The sequence below is a fragment of the Hylobates moloch genome, unplaced genomic scaffold, assembly GCF_009828535.3.
Source record: "Hylobates moloch isolate HMO894 unplaced genomic scaffold, HMol_V3 SCAFFOLD_15, whole genome shotgun sequence".
Classification (NCBI taxonomy): domain Eukaryota; kingdom Metazoa; phylum Chordata; class Mammalia; order Primates; family Hylobatidae; genus Hylobates; species Hylobates moloch.
Genome location: NW_026652290.1, coordinates 23064946 through 23089427, shown reverse-complemented (window position 1 = coordinate 23089427; position 24482 = coordinate 23064946). Strand labels below are relative to the sequence as shown.

Below are 24482 nucleotides of genomic sequence, written 5' to 3'. Positions count from 1 at the left end.
GTTGAGTTAATTGCCGATGGCCAATGACTTAATCAATCATGGCTATGCAATGCATAAAAACTCAAAAGGACAGAGTTTGGAAATCTATTGGTTGCTGAAAAAAATGGAAGTACAGGGAAGGTGGTGTACCCAGAGAGGGCATGGAAGCTCTGAGCCCCTTCCCACATACTTCGTCCTATGCATCTCTTCCATTTGGCTGCTCACCTGTATATTCTTTATAATAAATAGGTAAAAGTATGCAGTTTCCCTGAGTTCTGTGGGCCACTCTAGCAAATTAATTGGACCTGAGGGAGGGATAATGGGAACCCCCCAATGTATAGCTGGTCAGTCAGAAGTATAGGTGACAACCTACTACTTTCAACTGGCATCTGAAGTAGAAGCAGTCTTGTGAAAATGAGTCCTTAGTCTATGGAATCTGAAGTTATCTCCAGGTAGACAGTGTTAGAATTGAATTATAGGACAGACAGCTGGTGTCAAAGAACTAGTCAGTGAGGGAAAATCATACCGCATACATTTTGGTGACTAGAGGTAAACTGTGCTAAGGAGAGTGTGTGGCAAAACACTGTTTTTTTTTTTTCTATCTCTTACAAGCCTCAAACATGGATTTTCTGCCCCTGAAAACAGGTATTATCTCTGTGAAGTGGAAAGGTCTAATAGAGGCCAAGGAGATTGGAGAAGAGTTGGAAGGCCTCACAAATCCTCAAAAATAGCACCAGAGGGACTGGGATGAGGTCTGAAAGTTCCATCTATCAGAAACAAAGACAGTGGAATTCAAACATGGGAGAATATCAGAAATAAGTAGGAAGCTTGTTATGACAGAGATTTTAAGGTGCCACCAGAGGTACATGAAGTCAGAATCTCTCAAAATGGAGTCAAATATGTTCATTTTAGCTGCTCTTGAGCTAAGTCTTCTCAAGCCAACTGAGTAACAGGAAACTACTGGATTAGGGTATCCTCATTAATCATGGAAATTATCCTCAAAATATAAGTGAACTTTTTAGACTAGCATTTTTAGCCCTTGAGACAATGGAACCAGAGACATGTGAGTTTAGAATGGAGGCAAGTTGATGATTGGGATATTTCCTGGGTGCGGTGGCTACAGACAGGGGATTCTTCACTCTTTCAGCACCTGTGTGGTGCAGGCTTACTTTATTTTGGGCACTAGGATATTACCTGAAGAAACAAAGGCTAGAAAGACATGAGCACTGGCAAAAACAAATAAACAACTTAAACCCACTGCAAAAAGTGTCATGATAGAGATATTTTTAAATGCTCTGGGAGTCTACTGGATAAATCCTGTTTACAGGAATTGGATAAAGTTGTGATGATAAGGTGACATTTAAGCTAAGCCTGGTAGGAAAAGATGTGAGTTTTCTTGGAAGAAAACAAAAAGGGTGGTGGGAGCATTCCAGGCAGAAGCAACACAAGTGCAAAGGCAGAAAGATCTGGAAACACTGGCTTATGATACTGCTGGGGCAATCATAACTAGGGTCTAGGAGTTACCAGGGGGCTGGGGTCTAGGATACTGGTTATGAGGTTGTGGCCATGGCCATTTTTGTGTGTGTGAAAAGCAGTGGATTAGGGCCAATAGCAGTGGAGAGGAGCAATGGACTCAAAATGCATTTCGGAGGTGGTATCAATTGGATTGAATGACTGACGGAGATTTAACGAATAACAAAAGGAGGAGTTGCATGGGACTGTCACTGTCTTGAAAAGTGGATCACAGTGGGAAACACATAATTGTGTAGAGCCATGGTGGGGTGAAGGTTTGGTTTTAAGATAATCTGGAAATTTCATTCAGCTCAAAAAGAGGACAAAGATGAGTCAAGGGCATGTAATGTAAACAGAGAGTTGTTAAAACTAACATCACCTTCTTCACAATTTTCCACCCAAGCAAAGAGCAATGTTGAATTCCCTCAGCCATCAGCAGTGGCATCCATGGGAATCACGATGACACAACATGAGGACATCCTGGAGCAAACGGGCTCCCACCAGGACTGGTGGCGACAGCAGGCATGACAGAGCCTGCAGGAAGATGACTCACTTTCTGAATTTCAGATTTGTCCAGCCTCCTCGGGAAATGGGGAGATAAAGAAATATCAGCAGTCCTGATGGAAATTTCCCCTGGGAAAGATGATGCCAGAAGCCATTTCAGGTAATAAAAGGTAACCTCAGCAAGGAGGGGTCAAATGGAACAGATATATTTGGCTACAAGCTGACTGTAAAGATCCACTGAGTACATTCAGTCAGAATCAAGGCGATTAGCTGTTATCATCAGCTCTAGAAACACCTCAATTCAGGCCATAATGGTAGATGCACCACACACTCTAAAATTATCTCGTTTTCAGTGACAGTTTTGGATAAGAATCCCAGTCTAAACATAGCCTCCAACAACAAATATGGGCCAACCTCACTTAACCAGGATGGGTGTAGTAAAATGAATGTTCTGGTGAACTGAAAGGGCATTCTATGAAACAATCTTTGTTATTTAAGTCACCATGGTTGAAAATATTCTAAGTTTCCCTGCTTAGGAATTTCATGCTGAAAAATGCGATGGCATTTTTGTTTCATAATCCTACAGTGGATCTTCCAGTCTCAGGATCACGATTCTTAATAGTATTATTCTCTTTGCTAAAAACAGAAGAAGGTGTTGGGAATTGAACCAAACACAGACATTATCTGCAAGGTGTTTTGGGGCTCAGTCATTGCTATTTACTCCTTCCCTTCCCACTTTTCCTTGATTTCTAGGACCTAGAGAAATTAGTAGAAAAGAATAAATTAGTAGTTGAAGCTTCTACTTCATTTAGAGTTTTCATGTTCATACTTACTTTATAGATCCCTCTGCTCAGTATATTGTACCATTTGATGAAACAATGTTGATCGACCTACTAGGCTCTTTGCTCCTTTGTGTGATCTAGATTTGCTAGTGTCAAGCCAATGTGTGAACAACCAACCATATGCTGGCTTATAGAAATAAACTGAACCACTTTGTGAATTGAATAGTACCTTGACAAAAGAACAGCTAGCCCAAGATGATATTTCAAGAACCGTTTCCAACTGATGAAATAATGTACTTTGGACTTGGCCTAATGACTATTTTCCAAGTGAAAGTAAATGGTGCTCTGACATTTAGGGTTGTTTTATCAGGATTTTCCTAAGGTAGAGGTAGCGTGAATGTACTACCCATCATCAAGGGATACATCCAAAGGATGGCCTTTCATGGTATTGAGGTCAGGAGTTTGAGATCAGCCTGGACAACAGGGTGAAACTCTGTCTCTGCTAAAAGTACAAAAAAAAAAAAAAAAAAAAAAAAATTAGCCAGGTGTGGTGGCACATGCTTGTAATCCCAGCTACTTGGGATCCTGAGGCAAGAGGATCACTTTAGCCTGGGAGGTGAAGGTTGCAGTGAGTTGGGATCGCACCATTGCACTCCAGCCTACTACCTACACTGCTCTGCTCCTCCTGGTATTTTTGATTCTAATTTTTGGTGTTTCTGATTCCATTTCTTTCTTTCTTTTTTTTTGAGATAGAGTCTTGCTGTGTTACCCAGGCTGGAGTGCAGGGATGTGATCTCGACTCATTGCAACCTCCACCTCCCGGGCTCAAGCAATCCTCCTGCCTCAGCCTCCCAAGTAGCTGGGATTACAGGCATGTGTCACCGTGCCGGGTGAATTTTTTTTTTTGTATTTTTAGCAGAGACAGAGTTTCACCATGTTGGTCAGGCTGGTCTTGAACTCCTGACTTCAAGTGATCCTCCTGTCTCGACCTCCCAAAGTGTTAGGATTACAGGCATGAGCCACCATGCCCAGCCTCTGATCCCATTTCTATTTAGCTGTCTCTGGGTTCATGTTTCTTGTATTTCAAATCCCATTTGCTGCACGATCACTTTCTGATCTCCATGTTTCCACAGCAGCTTGATAATCTGACCTAGACTCCAAACTCCAGGGATTTTTAGCAATTATGTAGGGTTTCAGTTTACAGAACACAAACCTTAACACTTGGAGGAACTCAATATTCTGTAATATATTTTGTTGCCATGTAGATAGCCTCATATCCTTATGAAGAAAAACAGATTCAAATCCAGAAATAAATGATTTAAAAATTTTTTTTTACAATGAACTTAAAAATAATCGGCCCTATCATGAGCAGATGTGAGAAAAAGAATAGAATGCCTTAACATTCTCTTTTTTCTGTAATTATTCTGGAAAGTCTCTAATTCATCTTTTGAGAAGCCAGATACCTAAACATAATTGCACTTTTTTAAAAGAGAATCCAATGAACCATAACAGCTGGAGACCCAAGAGATGATATATCACAAACAAGAACCATGTTTTTGACATTTACTATAGTTGTTTTTTTTTTTCTTTTCACAGTGCCTTCGTGCCACCAATTCCAAATCTTAGAGTTGTAGATGTGCTGCTCAAAACCTCAAAGCACTTCTACATATTTATGTGAAACTTCCTTCTTCCCCACATGCATTTCCCAGAGTGCATTAGTATATGGTTGACCCACATGCATATGCTGGTTCTATGGAGAGGCAGGATGGAGTACAATTTATGAGTACAAGACCCTACAGCCAGATTGCCTGGCTGCAACTTCCATACGTCCACACCCTATATGGCCATGGGTGCTGTACTGGTCTGTTCTCATGCTTCTAATAAAAACATACCTGAGACTGGGTAATTTATAAAGGAAATAGGCTTAATTGATTCACAATTCCACAAGGTTGGGGAGGCCGCACAACCATGGAGGAAGGTGGAGGAAGAGCAAAGTCACATCATACATGGCGGCAGGCAAAAGAGCATGTGCAGGGGAACTCCCCTTTATAAAACCAACAGGTCTTGTGAGACTTATTCACTATCACAAGAATGGCATGGGAAGGACCTGCCCCCATGATTCAATTACCTCCTACCAGGTCCCTCCCATGACATATGGGAATTATGGGAGCTATAATTCAAGATGAATGGGTAGGGAAACAGCCAAACCATATCAGTTACAGTACTTGGCTTCACATCCTCATCTGTAAAATGAGCATGGTGACAATCTCTTAGAGCTAGTGTGTGGATTAAATGTGGTCAATACGTGGAGATAACTTAGAACAGTTCCAGGCACCTTGCAAGGACTTAATACAAGTGGATTATAAATTAGTTTACATTTTATGGACAGTGATTTTACAAGCTCTCCATGGTAACTGTTCACCTTCAGCCAGAGTTTGTACATGAGGAATTGGGTCAAAAAGGAGACAGCTAAGGAATTTTTTAGTTGTAACTGTTTTTTATTAATCTTGGAAGATTTTTCTGTAGTACTACTTGGAGACACAATATTAATGAATCAGCCTTTAAACATTCCATCCAATAACATGTTTTGCTTATTGATTTTTAATGCCTTGTTATATTACTATTCTAAGTACTCACCCTAATGTAAAAGCATTCTATATATAAATTTTTGTTGTTAAAAATGTTTTGATTGTAACAATAGAATTGAGACCTTTGTCAGGTTGACACTCACTAAATCTCATTGCTGGAATCATTGTGGTGGCTAGTAAGGGTGAAGGAATAAGAATTAGGCCTTTGATTTGTTTTGGGAGTGAAAGAGTTGCTAAGTTTAGCAACATTGTAATGTCATAGATATTATTTATTAGCTTCTCAGAGAGAAATGTCTGGGTGCTGATTTACCAACTTGGAAAAAACGGGGACTAACAAAAGTACAAAAATAATATTCAGAATCAACTAGCATCCCTGTAACTGTAGGAAAAATTAAGAGATCCTACCTAGAATAGTTCACAGGTGGCACAGAGCAAAAGGGAATAGGGGTACAGCTGGCAGACACTGACTGTGTCTTCTCTGGGGGATGAACAGACCATGTGGGCCACTAGGCACCCAGAAGGGGCATCAGCCAAGAGCTATTGTTTCCACACTGGGCTGATTCCAGAATCACAGCAGTGACAATAGCTCACATGTGGGGCCTGCTGTGTGCCCACAGCTTTAAAATGAGAACACAATGCTTAAAGCTGGCAGTTATCATCCCCTAAATCCATTTTTGATTCTAAACAAAATACTCCTTAGGAGGATTCTGCTCTACCACTGTCCCCTGTCATGGGTTTGACTGGCAAGATGGATTCATGTTAATCAGTTTTAAATGATATCTTTGTTTCTCTATAATCTTTTTCACCATTTATAATGCCCCAGTTCCTTGGGATATGTTGCCTCAAGAGAGGAGTTCTACCTACCTGAAAATTCCACTTAAACCAAAATCCTTTATATTCAATTAATCTTGATTTCTTTAAGTATCTACAAGTGTAATTCCACTTTCTTTGATTAAGAAAGTCCAAGATAATGATCATGATTGACATTATTTCTTTTCAGTTTGGTGGCTACAACTTCTCAAGCCTCCAGGGTCACCCTTCTGAAAAGCACTGCCCAAACTTAGGGCTACGAGGAGGAGGCAGGAGACTGAAAGAGCGGGACGTCATGAATGTCACTAGAAATATTTTTTATAAACTAAAATATTTGATTTCACCTTTTTCCCGAATGAGATTCGATCTCTCTAAATATTATACAAAGGAATACATGTGTACAGGGAAGTGGACATGATCACTGAGGGTTCTCTTTTAGAATCTGCTCTAGCATACATTTATCTGTAATTGAAAGAATAGAAAGTATCTCAGCAGTATACATTTGTTTGAGCCATTAGCATTCTCTGAGCCGCTATTGTGGAGGGGCTATCAGAGACCCAGGTAACATCTTGTTAATCTAATTACTAGTTACCCAAATCTAAGCTTATGACCTACCTGGGCCAAACAAATTAGTCATTGCATGTTCCATCTGCCCCAGTGCTAGGTAGGTTCAATTTAGATCAGAGAAGCTTTTGTGCCACTACAGGTGTACATGGGGAGGCAAAGAGATGAGAGGAAAGACAAAAATATCTCAACATATGGGCAGGGATGAAACTGACAGATGGGGACCATCGTCGTTTTGGAAAGGCAGATTGGAGAAGAGAAAGATGTTTCAACCAAATTCATGGATATGGTATGAAATTATGCCATAACTGTTGGATCTTAATACCATGAAACAATTCTCCTTTTATCCTTATTCCTCTATATTTTGAAGAAAGGTAAGGGAAAAAAATAACATACATGGAATAATTTCAGGGAAGGACACATTCCTTCCACTGCCATCTTACAGGTAGCTCTCTAAGGAGCTTGTCACCTAAGCATTTAAAATTACACCATCATTTTTCACCTTCAAATTTTACCACTGTCCTCTGCTAAAAAGAGTCAGCCCTTTCCAGGAATTGTAACACAAGAGTAAAAATTACTTTTTCATTCCTTTCTAGTAATAATACTACTAATAATAATCCTGCTATGATTGGTCCATGATTGAAAAGAGCTGAGGGGGCTTGTTCTTGAATGTAAAAAAATGTAATCACTTCTGAGACCCAGGGATCAAGAAGATGGGAAGTCCCAGTTCATGAATTTTACCTGGTTGACAATCTAGCCAAAGGCAAGACCTGGAGATGTCCTCCTACTGCTTTTAAAAATCTGTGATTATCAGTCATTGGGACCTCTGACATAGGAATGAGAATATCCCTTAGACTCATACAATTTTATACAGCTTAAAAAAAAAAAAAAAGAGTTCACAGATCTAGTTTGGCTCCTTACTTTTATAAGACCAAGAGATGAAGGATCCACATTCATGCTGCCAGTTTAGCGGCAGAGCTAACACTAAAACCAAGGGCTCTGATATCTGATTCAGTGTTTTCAACTAACCTCCATCCCAATTCCTGCCACCCATATAATTTCATATCAAATGAGGATATGTAGAGATGGTCTAAGAGAGCAAAGAGATAGAGACCTGGCCATATATTCATTTGCTGTTAGTTACTAATACCTAAAAGGACAATGTTGTATTCTGCTTTATTTCAAAGTAAAATAAAAGGGAATGTTTCCCCCAAAAGGTTTGTTAGCTGGGGAGCTAGAATATTCATATTCCAGAAATAATTGTGATATCTTCTGAAGGACACCAGATCAAGTGTATCTACTCCTTCAGATGATGTCTTGATAAAAGCCAAGAAGCTCCCCTGCAGTCATCAGAAGTGGTGGGTTCCTCTCATTCAAATCATTTCCAAGTTGCTGCTTGGCCATTCTTGCCCAAGCCTCTTGCTAATTTTGTTTGTACTTTACACACTGCAGGAGCAAATGCTGGATGTGGCCATGCTAACCCAATTGTTTCAGCTGCAGAAAATACAGCAGGTGCTGCCATGGCAGTGGTTGGTTTTAGCTGGCTGTCACAATCAACAATTAGTGAATGAGATGGACATAGCCAAAGCTACGGCAGGAGACAGGATTCTGCTCTCCTGGGCAGAAATCAAGAAGAGGGGGTTTTATTATAAATCAGTGGGTGGTAGAATCTCTTTCAGAGAAATAATACTACCAAAGAAAGAGGAGTTCATCATGGCCACATATAAAATCAGGGTTCTAAGGCAACATTTACCAGTGTTCACACAACACTTTCAAGGAGAAAAAGGGCCCTGACCGGAGATTTCTCCCTATTAAGAAAAATAGACCCATCAAACTAATGATGTCATTAGCCATTTTATTCCCTGCTTCCCAAACAACCATCTGATAAGCAAACTTTCTCCTAGATTTATGTTCCCAAGGGAATACACTGGCCAAGAGACCTTAATTAACCCATCAGATTAAGAGTTGTATTTCTCATTAACCATTAGCATTCTGGCTTATCACTAAATTCCCGGGAGTTTGATAAGTAAGAACCAGCAAAGATCAGAGACAGGCTCTTGGCACACCTGGATTTGGAAAACTAAAGACCAGATGTAGAAGTAGTGAATTCATCCAGTCTCCACTGGGACAGATTCGATCTGGGCAGTGAGAAGCCACCTGCTCAGGAACTGTCTCCTTGCTTGCAACTAGCTGATCTCTGCCCAGCAATCTCTACCTTGCCGATAAAATGGGGTTTTTATTTGTATATGCAGATGTTATAAAGAATAACAACCTCATCGTCATCTCCAAGAAGACACCGTGGAAAAGGATATTGTTGGAAACCACTACTACATATCATGGACTTAAAGTAAAAATAAAAAATAGTACCTGTCTCCTTAGATCTCTTGTTTTCTTAGTCATCTTATCAATCGCAATGTTGAGAGGATCTCCTTTTTCTTTCCTTCCAGTCTATGAAGAAAAGAGAAATATTTTCTGATTTAGCATATTCAATGTTAGAGACATTAAAAATTTTTAAAAAATCAGGAAAACATGCGATGTTAAATTCAAACAATTTTTTAAAAAGAGTATTTTCAATACATAACTATAACATGATTTGGTCTCTAAAGTTGGTTTTTCCTGAAATAATAATTAAAATTGATAAAAACCAATACATTCTCAGGATGGTTACACATATGTCCATATTCAACTCCACACAAATCTGTGTTTTCATCCCTCCTCCAGATGCTTAGCAGTTAAGTAAATATAACAAGGATGTTTTGTTTTTGCCTTCAAATACAAATGCTTTGTGTGTCTATATTGTGTAGGCACATTTCTGAACAGAAGATAATTGAGATAATAAAAACTAAATCAAAAAGGATTTTAAGTAAATCACCAGAATTCAGAATTTTATACCAATATTTTTTAAGCCATATTGCAACTTCTGTATCAAATTCAAAAGAGATGCTTTGCTAGAAAACACAGTATTGCCAATCTCTGCTCTGTCATGTAGTGGAATGCTAAAAGTGATAATAAGCAACCCACAGCTTGAGGTCATGAGGAAAATTTCCTTTATGACTATAACAGGCAGAGGTAGAGAGAAAAAAAGTGTTCTTTAATAAATTATTCACTTGGAAGTTTCACTAGTTTCCTATTTCTTTGCTTTTTCTTCTTTTTTTGGTGGGTACAGAAAAACAATTAAAACTCAACAGAAAAGAATCCCCATTGTCTTTTTAAAAGAGCAACAAGATTCCCATGGATGCAAAGCTCTATAAACTTTATGGATGACAATTATCTTCCCCTTAAAAGACAAATGTTTTCAAAAACCTTGTCAAATTGATTAAATTATCTAAACTTTAGTCAAACACTACAGATTGATTTATTTATGGAGCTAGTGGCAAGTCAATTATTGTGGCCTAGTCAGTCTCTATAAAATCATGTAGGTCTCTGCAGTAATTTGCTTATATGATAAAATGAGATCCCAGATCGTAAGTTGTGCCTAATGGGATAACATGATTTGGCAATGCATAAAAATTACCATCCAACAGGTTTCTAAATGTTCTCTTTCCATGGCAAAATCTGGGAAGCATAAAGCGGATACATACATACCAGCTCTCCATAGCTGGGTTTAAAGTAGTCACTCTTCTCTGCCACTTGCTTAATTAACTATTTTTTCTGAACAAATGTCTGATGCACAGCCCTATAGGGTTTTCATTAAAAAGCCCAAAGCAAGGCATATGTGCATATATTTTTAGTCTTCTAAAAGCCTACAATTCCCCATCATCCTTTCCCACTCCCTAAACTCACACACTCACTCTTTCAGATGTAGACACTAAGGTTTGTAAGTAGAAAGAGCTTAAAATACAGTGGCTAACATTTTACAACTTTGAAATATCAGCCTACAAATAGCTCCAAGAAAACAAAAGTATATGGAGAAGAATAACGTGCTGCTCTATCTTTCAAGGGAATGTGGTTGTGCAGTGAGTGTGACTTCAATGCTCTGCCTCTCCAAGTTCAGATCTGCCACAAATTCAGCAGCCAAAGGCTATTCCCTTTCTGTTTGGTTCTCTCCTTGCAAATAGGTTGTCTGCCATCAAAATACAGGGCACCTTTGTGGGGCTCCGGACCATGATCATTCTGAAAATCATAATTTCCTATGGCCTTTTCATTTATTAGAATAAAAAACTTACTTTCAAAAATTAAAAATTACAAGTTTAGTTTAAAACTTGGCTGCAACAGATGGAGGATCGATTAGTAAACTTTTCAAAGTCAAAAGAAAAAAATTGAGACACTTTAGATACACAAAATAATTACTGAGTGAATGTAAACGCCAGACTCTGGGCTTATTCCATCCTGCCAGTGCCGTAGCTATACAACCATTTTTCAGATGAGAAGAATGAGGATCAAATGGGCCTGGGACTGGTGTGAAGAGAGTGAAGAGGGAGAGAGGGAGTATAATTTAGATGTAAAATCTAAGGTGGCACAAAGAGACTCAGTCATCAAGATAAATAATATTTTAATGTAATATATACTTTTTTTGTGTGTGTGAGACAGAATCTTCTTCTGTCACCCAGGCTGGAGCGTAGTGGCACAGTCTCGGCTCACTGCAACCTCTGCCTCCCAGGTTCAAGTAATTCTCCTGCCTCAGCCTCCTGAGTAGCTGGGATTACAGACGCGTGCCACCATGTCCAGCTAATTTTTTTGTATTTTTAGTAGAGACGGGGTTTCACCATATTGGCCAGGCTGGTCTCAAACTCCTGACCTTGTGATCCACCCACCTCAGCCTCCCTAAGTGCTGGTATTACAGGCATGAGCTACCACGCCCGACCTAATGTAATATTTTTAAAATCAAAACTAATGCAAATAAACCCATGTTGAAAATAAAATATCAAAAATTTAAATAAAGACAGGATCCAATAGGGCTAGGATTAGGGTAGGATGAATGAGGTGACTTGTGCAAATGCAGCAGCAGATGACATTTTAAACTTTTAAACTTAAAAAAAGTGCAGATATATTTATTCTTTAAAAATGATTGTTTACCTAAAATTCACATTAACTGGGCATCCTGTATTTTTATGTGTTGAATCTGACAATCCTACCCCCAGGGGAAAGAGTCACGTTCAAGATTGTAACTGCAGTTGTTACAGACACGTGTGGGAGGCTTGGTTGCCCCATTCTGTGAGCAGAAGGGCAACATGTGGGATCTGTATCCCTTCTGGCATCAATATCCTGCAACTGTAAAACACACATCCCTTAGATGTGAGGCGTCCTGTTGGTCACTGTGGGGAACACATGAAAAGTGATAGCCACGATTCTCACCATCAAAGATCTCCTAATACAGGGGAATAGACCAGAACACAAGACCAGAACAATACCAAAAACTGTGCAGAAATTAGCACTCTCAACGACTAAGTTGCTCAGAAGAGGGAGAAGATGTTGCCTTTGGGAAGTCAAGTCACAGAGGAAAGAGAAAATTAGCTGGACCTTAAGCCCTGGGTAAGATTAGAATCGGAAAGAGAGAGGCACTTTCACTGGCAAAAAGAAAGTCATGTAGACAAGAAGGCAAGATGGTTCTGGGAAGGCAGTGAGTGAAATGAGCCAGCTTTTTCTCCATGATGTGAAGAGATCAGTTTGACTAGCTACAGAGACAAATTATTTCTATAAGAGCTTCTTTATAGTATGATTACTACTAACTTTATTTTGATCTGCAAGCCCAGAGAATCTCTCGTAACGTTAGTCATTCCATGTCACTCTTGTCCGGATTCTGCTTGTGTAATATTTGTGATCCTGGATTTCTCCAGCCTCAAAGTCTTCGGCTGAAAACAATTCAGAAATGCAGTTGACTTGGGAGCCATATTTGTTGTCACTGTACATGAAGGCTGAGGAATGTTAAAACAAGGACTAGCGTTTAGGAATTTGGCCCACTGGATGGGATAGTCAATTTACTGGTCCTTTCTTAGCTCCAATTTTAAAAAATAAGGTATTTGTGTAGGAATAACAATAGTAGCTTGTCAACGTTCAGCTTTGCACAGCAAATGGGGACTTGGAAGCCATTATGTCCTACTTTCTTCAGCTCTGTATGTCTAAATGTGGCCATAATTTTAAATTCATCAGTTTAAACTGGACGGGAAGCCAGCTACTGAGAGTGAGACAGACAGAGGAAAAGGGGGAGAGATAGAGAGACATAGACACAGAGACAGAGAGGAAGAGGAGAGGAGAAAGGGAGAGAGCAATGGGGGATAGTGAGGAGGGAGGAAGAGAGGAGCAGAGACTTGCCTCCTAGTGTCAGCGCCCTATTATTAGCCTCCATGATCCTGGACTAACCATTTACCCCATTTTCTTAAAAAAGTCTGAGTTTTGTCATAAGCACAATGGATAGCATAATATATGCTCTGTCTTCTTCACAAGGTTAGCAGGACGATCAATCACAACGTCAGTGTGCTAGAAACAATAAAAGACATTAAGACTATTCAGGGTAATTAGGAAAGTATTTTTGCTGTGGAAAAAAAAAATGAAAGAATTGATTTAGAAACTACACAGAAACTATTTTTGGATCACCTGTCCTTCTGCTTTCTCCGTCCAGGCAGATAATGTACAAAAACCTTGCTAAAAACTGGTATCCCTAAAGAAAAAGTTCTCTCCCTTTAAAGAAGCAATATTTGGGGCAGTTCATTTTAAATATGCAACTAGTCCGAGATACTTCTAAGAGGTGAAATGAGGGGCAGAATCTCCAGTTCAGTCTTTTACATAGTAGGTCCTGGGACATATTTTGTTTAGTAACTAAGGATTTGATCATCACAAGCACATTCTAGTTCCCTAGGAGTCAACCAGAAGCCTCACCTAGCTCTCCATCCCTGACCCTCCAGGCTCTACAAATTAAAAATACTTTAACAAACTGAAGTGAAAGCAGATCTAAGTATTTATTTTGACATCATCACCTAATAATAAAAGCAAAATGTGTGGTGTTAAGTCAGTCATCCAATTATTCCCTGTTTTTGCTGAACAGAATGAAACAAAAACCAATTAGTTGTAATCACTCTCTGCCAATAACCACCTAAGTGACCTGGCCACTCTCTAGACTCCAAACTTATCATCTGTAGAACGAAAGGGCCAAGGATGAATTATGGAATTGTGAAATATGAGAAGCAGAAAAACCATCAAACACCTGTAACTATACTTCCCTGTTACAGGCAAACAATCATAACACTGCAGAAAGGGCTGGGAATTGACAGGCAGTTGAAGTTTTTCTCATCTCTAAAACATGGCTAAGTGCTTGCTCCCAAAAAGGAGCATGAAAAGACATAGGCCCTGTAATGTGTTTGGCCAATACCTAACCAGCAGAGTTAACTCAGTCAACGTTAGCTGTCTTTCTTTGCCCGCCTCCTCATTCCCCTCAAAGATAAGGACAGCAAGGTCTGGAGAGATGAAGTGACTGATTATGATCACCTGGCCCATTAGTATCTGACCAGCACCTCCAGACTCCCAGCCAGGGCTTTTTCCATTCCATATCTAAACAATCTCCCTTCTCTAAAATTTCAGGATTCTGTGATTTTATAGTTTCATGTGTTTCTCTTCAAAGGCTACCAGTAAAATCTCACTTTGAGGTGTATTTCCTTTGCCACTTTTTGTCCACAGAACTTATATGCCTTTTTTGAGCCTGCTCCCCACTTTTCTTCTTTATCTTTACCTGCAGAGAATGAGTGTGCAATAGACATAGCCATTTAATAAATATCACTATTAAAAAATGAAGCCGGGCAGGACTACTCTCTACATTGCTGTGGGCACCTTCCCTAGTTGCCATCTGTTGTGCTAGGGAGATGCATGTTTATTAAACTTTATTTGTTTTAGTCTTTGAGAACTATTTTACAAAACACATTTGGGGAAGATCCATGGCTTGAATTCATGAGAGTGATGGGAATAAATTTCCTGACTTGGATTTTTAATAGGAGATCCTTTATTCTCCCATCCTCTGGCTTTAAATTCAAGTCCAGTTTGCTAAACTATCAGATATTACCTTGAAGACCTTTATATTTCCAGTTTGTCCTTAAATAGAAGGATTAAGCCATTAACAGAAATTTCTATTTTTACAATTAATCTTCAGAAAAAGAATATTTTATTTCAACAATTTGTTTTTAATAACACTGCTCTTTGCCCCTTTGCAAAATAAAGGCCCATTCTTTGGCCCACTTTGGACAAGGATCCCCACCCCACTGTCTCCCTATATGAATACCCATCACCCCTTCTGAAATTCTGAAGATGTTTGTAATGGATTTATATAAACATGCTGAATAATACACAACTGATACTGACTCCCTAACTTATAAAACAAAAAGCAACAAAAAGTATTAATTTATGCATCTCTGAAAATGAGTATTTCTTTTTTCTTTTTTTTTTTTTTGAGACAACTGTCACCCAGGCTGGAGTGCAGTGGCGCAATCTCGGCTCACTGCAAGCTCCGCCTCCCGGGTTCATGCCATTCTCCTGCCTCAGCCTCCCGAGTAGCTGGGACTACAGGCGCTTGCCACCATGCCCGGCTAATTTTTTTGTATTTTTAGTAAAGACAGGGTTTCACCATGTTAGCCAAGATGGTCTCGATCTCTGGACCTCATGATCCACCCGCCTTGGCTTCCCAGAAAATGAGTATTTCTTTAAAGACTGTTCCCATCCCAGCCCCTCATCCTACCATAAACACATAATCCAGTTCTGGAGGGTCTCTCATGGAAGCCCTGGGAATATAAATTGACCATTTTGGTGCTTCCATTGGATCCATGGGTGCACATCAACCATGTTTCAGGGTACTATATTAATATGTAGGACATGGTTGTAAGAAGGTAGATGTTTATCACTTCCTTTCTTTCCCTTGAAGGGACCTGCAGACATGACTGAATGTATAAGGAATCTTCGAAATATTGTGTAGCTGTGACTCTAATATATTAGATGTTTTAGGAGCTAATCAAATGCCCAGTTTTCAAATTGTTGTCATTTGAAAGAAATGGAAGTCAAAATCATCAGAATGCCAGAAAGCAATAATATGCCATGCACTCTATCTCCAACACATTTTGCTGTCATTTAAACCTACAATTTAGACAACAGGAGGGAGAAGAAAAAATTATCTATTGATCCAACAGTCACACTCTCATTTTTGGAGGGTTGCCCACCTACACTGAAACCCTGGATATAGAAATCATATCCTTATTACAGATAGCACCATTATTTATAGAACCTTGAACATTTCATTATATCTTTATATTATGTATAAATCATAGTTGGAGCATGTGGACCTTTCTAAATATACCTTTTCACTAGCAAAGGACATTCCTCTTGGAAAAGAAACAGGCAGTATCTCTTTAGAATGGATGAAAGTTGAACAGTGGCCACAAAGCAAATCTATAATCAACATACTCTGACCACATCACAACCTAGCTTTCTTGGTCTCTGAGGTGGTGGTGGGGATGGGAAGGAGGTAAAGGTGGAGAGGGAAACACTGATGTATCTCTGACTCTTCTCTGCCAGACTGCATCCATTTTCAAGGAAATAATCATCAATATATAATGTAAGAATATGGTAATATTGGTGAGACTACCAGGCCCTACCCGATCGTAGAGCAATATCAGGATATGCCTTGGACAATGCGCAAAGCAGGACTGGCTCAGAGAGATCAACACCTGTTCTCATCCCCCCATCAACCCACCTATGTTATTTCAGTAGCAGCCCTCCTAACTCCCAACCAAGACTCTATGGGCAGGGAACAAACTGATAATAACATCCAAACCAGCGAGAATCCACAGTAGAATCACAGGTTGTAGGTAGAATTATTAGGAAGGAGACATATTTTCCCACTGAGGTTGATAAACTGGTACTAGATAAACCTTGAACTACTTAGGGAGTCTCCAAAAATAGACCCCACAAAAAGAAAAGCATAGCTGAAAGAAGGAGAGGCAGAGGAAGATGGAGAAAGACAGAGGCAGAGGAAGATGGAGAAAGACAGAGACAGAAGGGAGAGATTATGAGAGAAGCTGCGGCAAGAAAGGGATGAAGAATTGGAGAAAAAGAAGTTTAAGGGAAGAAGAAGGAGGAGAAGAAAAGAGAATTCAGCTCTTGGAATCAAATCAAAATGGTTCATATTTTCCGTTATATGCTCTTTTATTAATAATTTATTTGAGCTGCTATAACAAAAATATCATAGACTGGGTGGCTTATGATGACAGAAATTTATTTCTCACATTTCTGGAGGCTGGAAAGTCCTAGATTAAAGCATTGGTAGACCTCTGTGTCTGGTGAGGGCCCACTTCTTATTCCAAGAAGGCTGTCTTCTTTTTGTGTGTTCACATGGCCAAGGGGGCAAGGGAGTCCTCTGGGGTCTCTTTTAGAAGGGTACTAATCCCATTCGGGAGATCTCCACCCTCATGACATAATCACTTATCAAAGGCCTCCACTAATCCCATCCAGGAGACCTCCACTTTCATGACACAATCACTTATCAAAGGCCTCCACCTCCAAATACCATCACATTGGAGGTTTCGACATTTGAATTTTGAGGGGATACAAACATGCAGTATATAAAACACATTAACCTATAAAATAATTGTTTTGCTTGTCATTATATAGAGCCTGGAGTTGTACCTGGAATGTAACAGGTTTTCAGTACATTTTTCTAAGTCAATGAATGAAACGCTTGGCCTCCTGAATCTAGTTGCACTGAAAGCCATAAGTTTCTATCCATGGGTTACCTGGTGCCATGAGTTAATAAATGCCTCCATGTTTATGCATGTGGCATTTCTGTCACTTACAAAGAAAAGGGTCTTATTAAACCAGAGATCTTAAAATACTAAGCCGCAATAACTGGAAAGCAGAGTGGTGGGGATCAGGGCAGACCTCAGGCAAGGTCTGGAGCACTGTCTGAGGAGTTCATGTCTTGGCAGGGCATCTAGGTTCATTCACAGGGTTTTCCCCAGCACTAATTACTGACCCAGCTCTAAATCTTAATATCGTATTTCTCCCCTAAATCCAGTTAGTTACTAACCTTGAGAAACCGCCCATCAAAAAGTCTATAAGGATTCATACTGTTCCTCAAATCTCTCTTTCCAGGACACCCACTCACCGCAGTGGAGATCTTGAATGCCACAGCATCCTTTGTTGACTGCGTTCCCTCATCATCCTCATTATGGCCTGCTAAGAACAAGCTTTAATTTCCTTAGCTCAGTATTCCTGAATTCTTATTTAGATTTTACTGAAGTCCTATTTCCTTTTTTTGAATCTTTTTTTTTCTTTTAACTTTTAGGTTCGGGGGTACATGTGCAGGTTTCTTATATAGGTAAACTCACGTCACAAGGATTTTGTGTGACACATTTTGTGTCACACACATTATGTGTCACATCACATCCTTCATGCAGGTAGTATGCCAAACAGTGCAGATATTTTGTGACATGAGTTTACCTATATAAGAATTATTTTGTCACTAGGTACTAAGCATAGTACCTGATATATATTTTTTCGGATCCTCTCCTTCTTCCCACTCTCCACCCTCAAGTAGACCTCAACGTCTGTTGTTCCCTTCTTTGTGTCTATGTGTTCTTGTTATTTAGCTCCTATTTGTAAGTGAGAACATGTGGTATTTGGTTGTCTGTTCCTGTATTAGTTTGCTAAGGATAATGGTCTCCAGCTCCATCCATGTTGCTGCAAAGAACATGATCTTGTTCTTTTTTGTGGCTGCATAGTGTTTCATAGTATATGTGACACATTTTCTTTATCCAGTCTACCGCTGATGGTCATTTAGGTTGAGACCATGTCTTTGCTATTGTGAATAGTGCTGCAACGAACAAATTAGTACATGTGTCTTTATGGTAGAATGATTCATATTCCTTTGGGTATATTTCCAAGTAATGGAATTGCTGGGTTGAATGGTAATTTTTTTTTCTTGGGCCTGTATGTTAGGGCTTCAGAATCTGGTCTCCCCTTCATAATGGTCCAATTCTAATCTATTTGTATTTTCTCAACAACTCACAAATGTCCTTCTTCTTTATAGACTCATATCGGTGCCTGGCTGGAAGGGGCCATTTCCCTTCTAACTCACAATTCACCTAGCCAGGTTGTACCCATTCTTCAAAGAAAAGCTCAAAATCTCCCACTTCTGACCACATCTTTCATGCAGGTAGTGTGCCAAACAGTGCATATATTTACAGTATACTACCTAGTGTTACCTAATAAGTTTTTTTGTGGCTGAAGAATACAACCCAAGCTTTTTGTGAGTAGAACATGCCTGGTTTTCTCCCAAAGAACTCGGGATGAAACTCTTAAGACATGGTCAGGAAATGCTTGTTTATTGATAGAAAGATGGATGGTCCAAGTAGGCACCTGGGGATGGGCCACAGGTATGAAAGGGATAGATGATTTGGAAAATATGGAGTCCTAAAAATAAATTTCACCCACTTCACAATTTGCTGATCAGAGCCATAGGAGGAAGTTGGCACCTGTGTAAGGTTACAATTCTTTTTCCTTGATTTATTTTATCAACACAGGTGTAGTCCTCAGTGATTACTTGCCAGGCAACCCTGCATAAAAGACATTTTTCATAGTGCCAACCCCCCGAGCTTGGGTGATTGCTAAAAGCTGGGGTTAATTAAACACATATCCCTTCTAAGCCTGTAAGAGAGCATGAACTGAGCAAACTGCTAAAAAATGCCATTTCATCTTTACAGTTGAGATAAAAGTAGTCAAGGCAAAGTGCAAATTCCCATTGATTTTATATACACACACACACACATACCCAAACTGAATAAATAATTTAAATTTCAATGAAATTTAAAGTTCCATTTCATTTTTAAGGGCATATTCCCCAAACCACTCAGCTACAGTTAAAGCTTTCAACACCTAAAGAATCCCTAGAGTCTGGCATTTTCCACCATCTCAAAAAGAGGTCAATAACTGGGTCCACATTGCTGAGAATTCACAGAAATCAGAAAACATTCAGGGAGAGGGTTACTTTAATCTATGAAAAGTATGTCTATGTGGGGACCCACAGTCTTGGCCTCCCTGTGCCTCATTTACCATTCTATCAAGAGCCAGCTCATGTTGTAATTCCTCCATCACCGCTTCCCTGCCCTCCCAGTTCACAGAAACCCAGCCTCTTCTGTGTGCCTATAGCCATCTCAACCATTTATTTGGTTCTGTATGAACAATTCTAACCAAGGAAATAATTCTATACTGTGCAAACCTCTTGCATTGTTAATTGAATTTCCGATGTCACACGGTATACACATACTATAAGCTGCATCATTACTATGGTGTAGTGTTCAGAAACTTGTCATGAGCATATTTTTTTATCCAATTAAAGGCACAGCGGCCCAAGGATAGGAAGGTGTCAGACCATTACATTTGCTTGAAACTCTGAAGTTTCTGGCACAGTGCCTTACACAGAATAGGTGCTAAGTAAATTAGAAATATGTATAGATATGTACATATAAATACGTATTGGCTATGAATGGAGTAGTTAGTATTCTAGCTGCTTGGCTTAATTAAATGATACCGATCTTTGGAGACAAGGCTAGGTGCAGAGGTGGAATTGGTGGCTCACTGTGTCTTCACCAACGGTAGAGTCATATTGTTGCCTACTCTCATCCCCTTTTTACACTTTATACACTCATTCCCTTTCTTCCCTGCTCAAATACTTCCCCTATGCAGGAAAAACGTGGAAATTCCTAGGAGCCAAAGCTTTTGATTGTATGTATAGGATTAAGTTGTATATACCCTTGGAAGATGAAGTACAAAGAGTAAATGGCTTTTATCAAAGTAGTGAGTGGTGGGAGTAGATAAGCTTGAAAACAGTAGGAACTGAAAGAGAATAGATTCGATAAAATGGTGCTTCTAAGAGATGAGCACCCTTAATGGAACAAGAGGCAGGATGTATTTGAGAACACCTGGGACCTTTCCCATTGCCAGCCCCGCAGCAAAGGAAAGTGAGGAAGGTATGTGGGTGTCAGTGGGCAGAAGAAGTACAAGGTTTGGGAGCACCAAGGACTCTCTGCATCCTAGGGGATCCCAGAATTATCTCCATTCTAGTGCCAGAGCCAGGGCTGTTTTACCTGCCCAAATCAACTCTGACCTCTCTTTGTCTTTGTCAAAGCCTGTGAGAATGACCTCTTCCTGTCCTCTCTGGCAGCACCACCTTTCAATCTCTATCTTGGTGTTTTCTCCCTCTCATGTCCCCCTCCAAAATGCCAGCACTGTCTTCAAAGCAAGCACACAGGTCCCAAGCACTTTAATTCTTAACATTATGAAGGAACTAGCAGAGAATAATGTCTTCTTTTTAATTATATGGACAGTTGAAACAACCAAAGAAATATTTCAACTATTTACACACTAACAAGCCCCAATCTAGAGCTGCTAATCTTATTGTTAGCCCACTTGTGTTGTCTTTTGCTTGCTTTGGGCGAAGCTTATCAAGCTCTGTGCTCTTCCTCGACTTCTGAAACTGATCTCCAAGCTGGGGGAAGGCCAGGCTGCCTCCAACCCCAGCACCAACACTCAGGAGACTACCAACCTCCTGAACATGAAAGTTCAAGCCACTGGCACTCTTCGGGCTTAGGTGAATCAGGGACCTCACTGAGCATGCTTGGAGTCTGTCATACTAGTACTATCTCTTGGGGCATTCCCTCACACTTGGAACCAATGAAAACTTTATGAGGCAAAATGGAATTTTTGTAACATGACAGTTAAAAACTAAACTATGTAGAAAGCAGGCCGAAACCCTGGAACACATGTCTCACATCGTCCCAAATATTCCTCACTATGTGGCTCCCATAAACACCATCTGCTGTGTTAATTTGTAAAGAATTACAAGGTTCTTAAAATTACACCTTGCTCTCTGTAGTGTACACTGTGTCTATGAAGGGGGAGACTTGAGAATGCATATTACATCCAGTCAGACACTGAGATCTTCCTTCCTATGCTGGGATCTAACTGAAAGTTTGCTAGGTCTGCATGGAATTTTAAGAAGTGCATTGCATTCTCTGCAGACCAGCTGTAGGGAAAGAAAACACAAAAACAAAAAATACACACAACAAAACCTTTGCCTAGGTTATGATCCTAGAAGCTTATACCTTTTCAGATTGCGCATATATCTCACACTTCACTGGATTCTTATGACAACAGAAAGTCTTCGGTTGTAAGTGAAAGAGGCTGAACAGCCAAAACTGGGAGAACTTCTTGGGAGAGACTTAATTCTCCATTGCTGGCTCCTGACCTCCAAGGCCTCCTCAGAGCCCTTGCGGGAGGCTAAAAGTTTCTCAGTTGTTCCTCCCTGTCTGCTTAGAAATTCAGAAGAGCAACATCTCTTCCCAAAAGTACATCTCTGGCCAGGCGTGGTGGCTCACGCCTGTAATCCCAGCACTTTGGGAGGCCGAGGCGGGAGGATCACAAGGTCAGGAGATCGAGACCATCCTGGCTAACACAGTGAAACCCCGTCTCTACTAAAAATACAAAAAATTAGCCAGGCGTGGTGGCAGGCGCCTGTAATTCCAGCTACTCGGGAGGCTGAGGCAGGAGAATGGCGTGAACCTGGGAGGCGGAGCTTGCAGTGAGCCGAGGTTGCGCCACTGCATTCCAGCCTGGGTCATAGATCGAGACTCTGTCTCAAAAAAAAAAAAAAAGTACATCTCTAACAATGCAAGATATTGGTGAATGGCTGCTAATGAATACTTTTACGTAACTTAAGTCGTCAGGGTGCTGCTGGTTAAATAGTGGTAAATGATGGCTAAAAAATGAGAAAATAAATAGGAGAGTCTTAGACTCAATAGTCCATAGGCTTAAAACTGTTAATATGAGATAGTTATAACAAATGAAGATTCCTGGTCCCTTTCCCAAAATACTCTGTTTCAGTATCTCTAGGGTAGGGCATGGAAATCTTCCATTTTAATAAACATTTTTAAATTATAGATAAATTCTTGACACAGGAGGATAGTTCAATGGGTTCCAAACCAACTAATCATTTGATTAATCAATCTCTCCAATTGTGGCCTAGGAATCTGTATTTTCATATTTCCTTCAAAATTCCATTGTTTAACCTAATTTGGGAACTTATTTTTGTAACCATTTACTGGAAATAAACCTGAAATAGAACCAAAATCCACAATTGAGGCAATTCTACTTAATTCCCAGTGAATTAGTCACTATATCTAAAAAAACCCACGAGATTCATAATCAAACCACTTAATTAGAAGAGAAAAGCCATGCTTTCTGAGAAACTAAAACAATACAGACTAGGCATACCCTGTAACAACATTTTTCAAAAAGTCCCTGCACAAAGAAAGAAAAAGCTATACCAGCTTCCCAAATTCTTTGCCTGTTATTGTCATATCCACCCGTAGACATCAAATAAGGTTAGCTGAGACGATGGACAAAGAGATAAAAGTGACTGCTGATCTCACTAAGGCATAAAGAGCTTAAGAAACTTTTGCAAGTTTACGAAAGTAAAACACAAAACCAGGATCCTGATACAGGCAATATTTCAGAGCTTCTGCTGGTAAACCTGACTATACTATGCTGATTTCCTAATATTTTAAGAAAATTCACTCCCAAGTTCCTCTTTCTATGGTCCCAACCATTCTGTTCCCTTGTAATTATGCCCCAGCCCTCAAGAAGAAGAGTTTCTCTGAGCACCCCATAATAATCTCCTATATCCCACTTCTGCCCTCTTCCCCATCCTGAAGCATCCTCTACAGCCAAGATAAAACCCTGCCTCTCCCTGACCCCAGAGCCTACACAGAACTCCTTTCCCGATACCACGACAGATCAGTCCTTTCTGATGTTGGGCAAGGGTGTCCCCCTCAGACAAAGCCCTGAATAGCTTTCTTGGGGAAAGCTGGCACCGAGTGGTCTCACCCCACAACCCTCATAGTCAGATACCTGGCTATAGCTATTCCCTGTCTTCCAAGCCCTGATGAAAAAGGCAAGAGTAGGGCTAAAGGTGGGTGCTTGAAGCTTCTCTGTTCACTCAGAATAAGCTGAGGGGAATGAACTATTGTTGCTTCTAATTATGTCATTGGCCCTATGGAAAACTGGATTTTTAACACTGATTATAAGAAACTATTGGAGCAGGTTGACAATAACTCCTAAACTGTTGATGATGCATTTGTTAATTGTATATACAACACAGTAGAGTAAAATAAAAATGTTGTGATCATGTCTTGCATTTGAATATGTGTGCATATGAATGAATGAGTGTGTGTGTGTGTGTGTACTGCAAGTTCATGTGACATTATCCCTTCTCTGTTATTTATTTATTTATTTTTGAGACAGAGTTTTGCTCTTGTCACCCAGGCTGGAGTGCAGTGGCTCAATCTCTGCTCACTGCAAGCTCCATCTCCTGCGTTCAAGTGATTCTCCTGCCTCAGCTTCCCCAGTAGCTGGGATTAAAGGCATGCCACCATGACCAGCTAATTTTTTGTTTGTTTAGTATAGACACGGGGTTTCGCCATGTTGGGTAGGCTGGTCTGAAACTCCTGACCTCGTGATTCGCCCACCTCAGCCTCCCAAAGTGCTGGGATTACAGGCGTGAGCCACCTGCGCCTGGCCCCCTTCTCTGTTATTTGTAAGCAGGTACTCTCCCAGTAGATAGAGTTTAAACTATGTCAGGGAGAGACCACATCTCCCGGTGTCAGGCACAATGCCCCCAAAAGGAGTTTCCCTTGTACTCAATAAAGTCTTGTAGTGACATTAGACTTGGGAGTCAAAGAATGTTAAGGCCAAGTTTCCTTTGGCCATAGATGAG

General features: G+C 40.1%; 1 protein-coding gene across 17 annotated transcripts in view; it reads right to left on the bottom strand.

The window, feature by feature from the left end:
• Window positions 1–24482, bottom strand: part of CTNNA2 (catenin alpha 2) — a 1201677-nt gene that overhangs the window by 248596 nt on the left and 928599 nt on the right. For all 17 annotated transcript variants that reach the window (XR_009210118.1, XM_058429034.1, XM_058429035.1 and 14 more), the window contains one exon: window positions 9107–9187. Coding sequence is in view for 16 of the 17 variants with exons in the window: in XM_058429034.1 (XP_058285017.1) it covers window positions 9107–9187 (81 nt within the window). In the remaining variant the exon portion in view is untranslated. The remainder of the gene's footprint in view (window positions 1–9106; window positions 9188–24482) is intronic.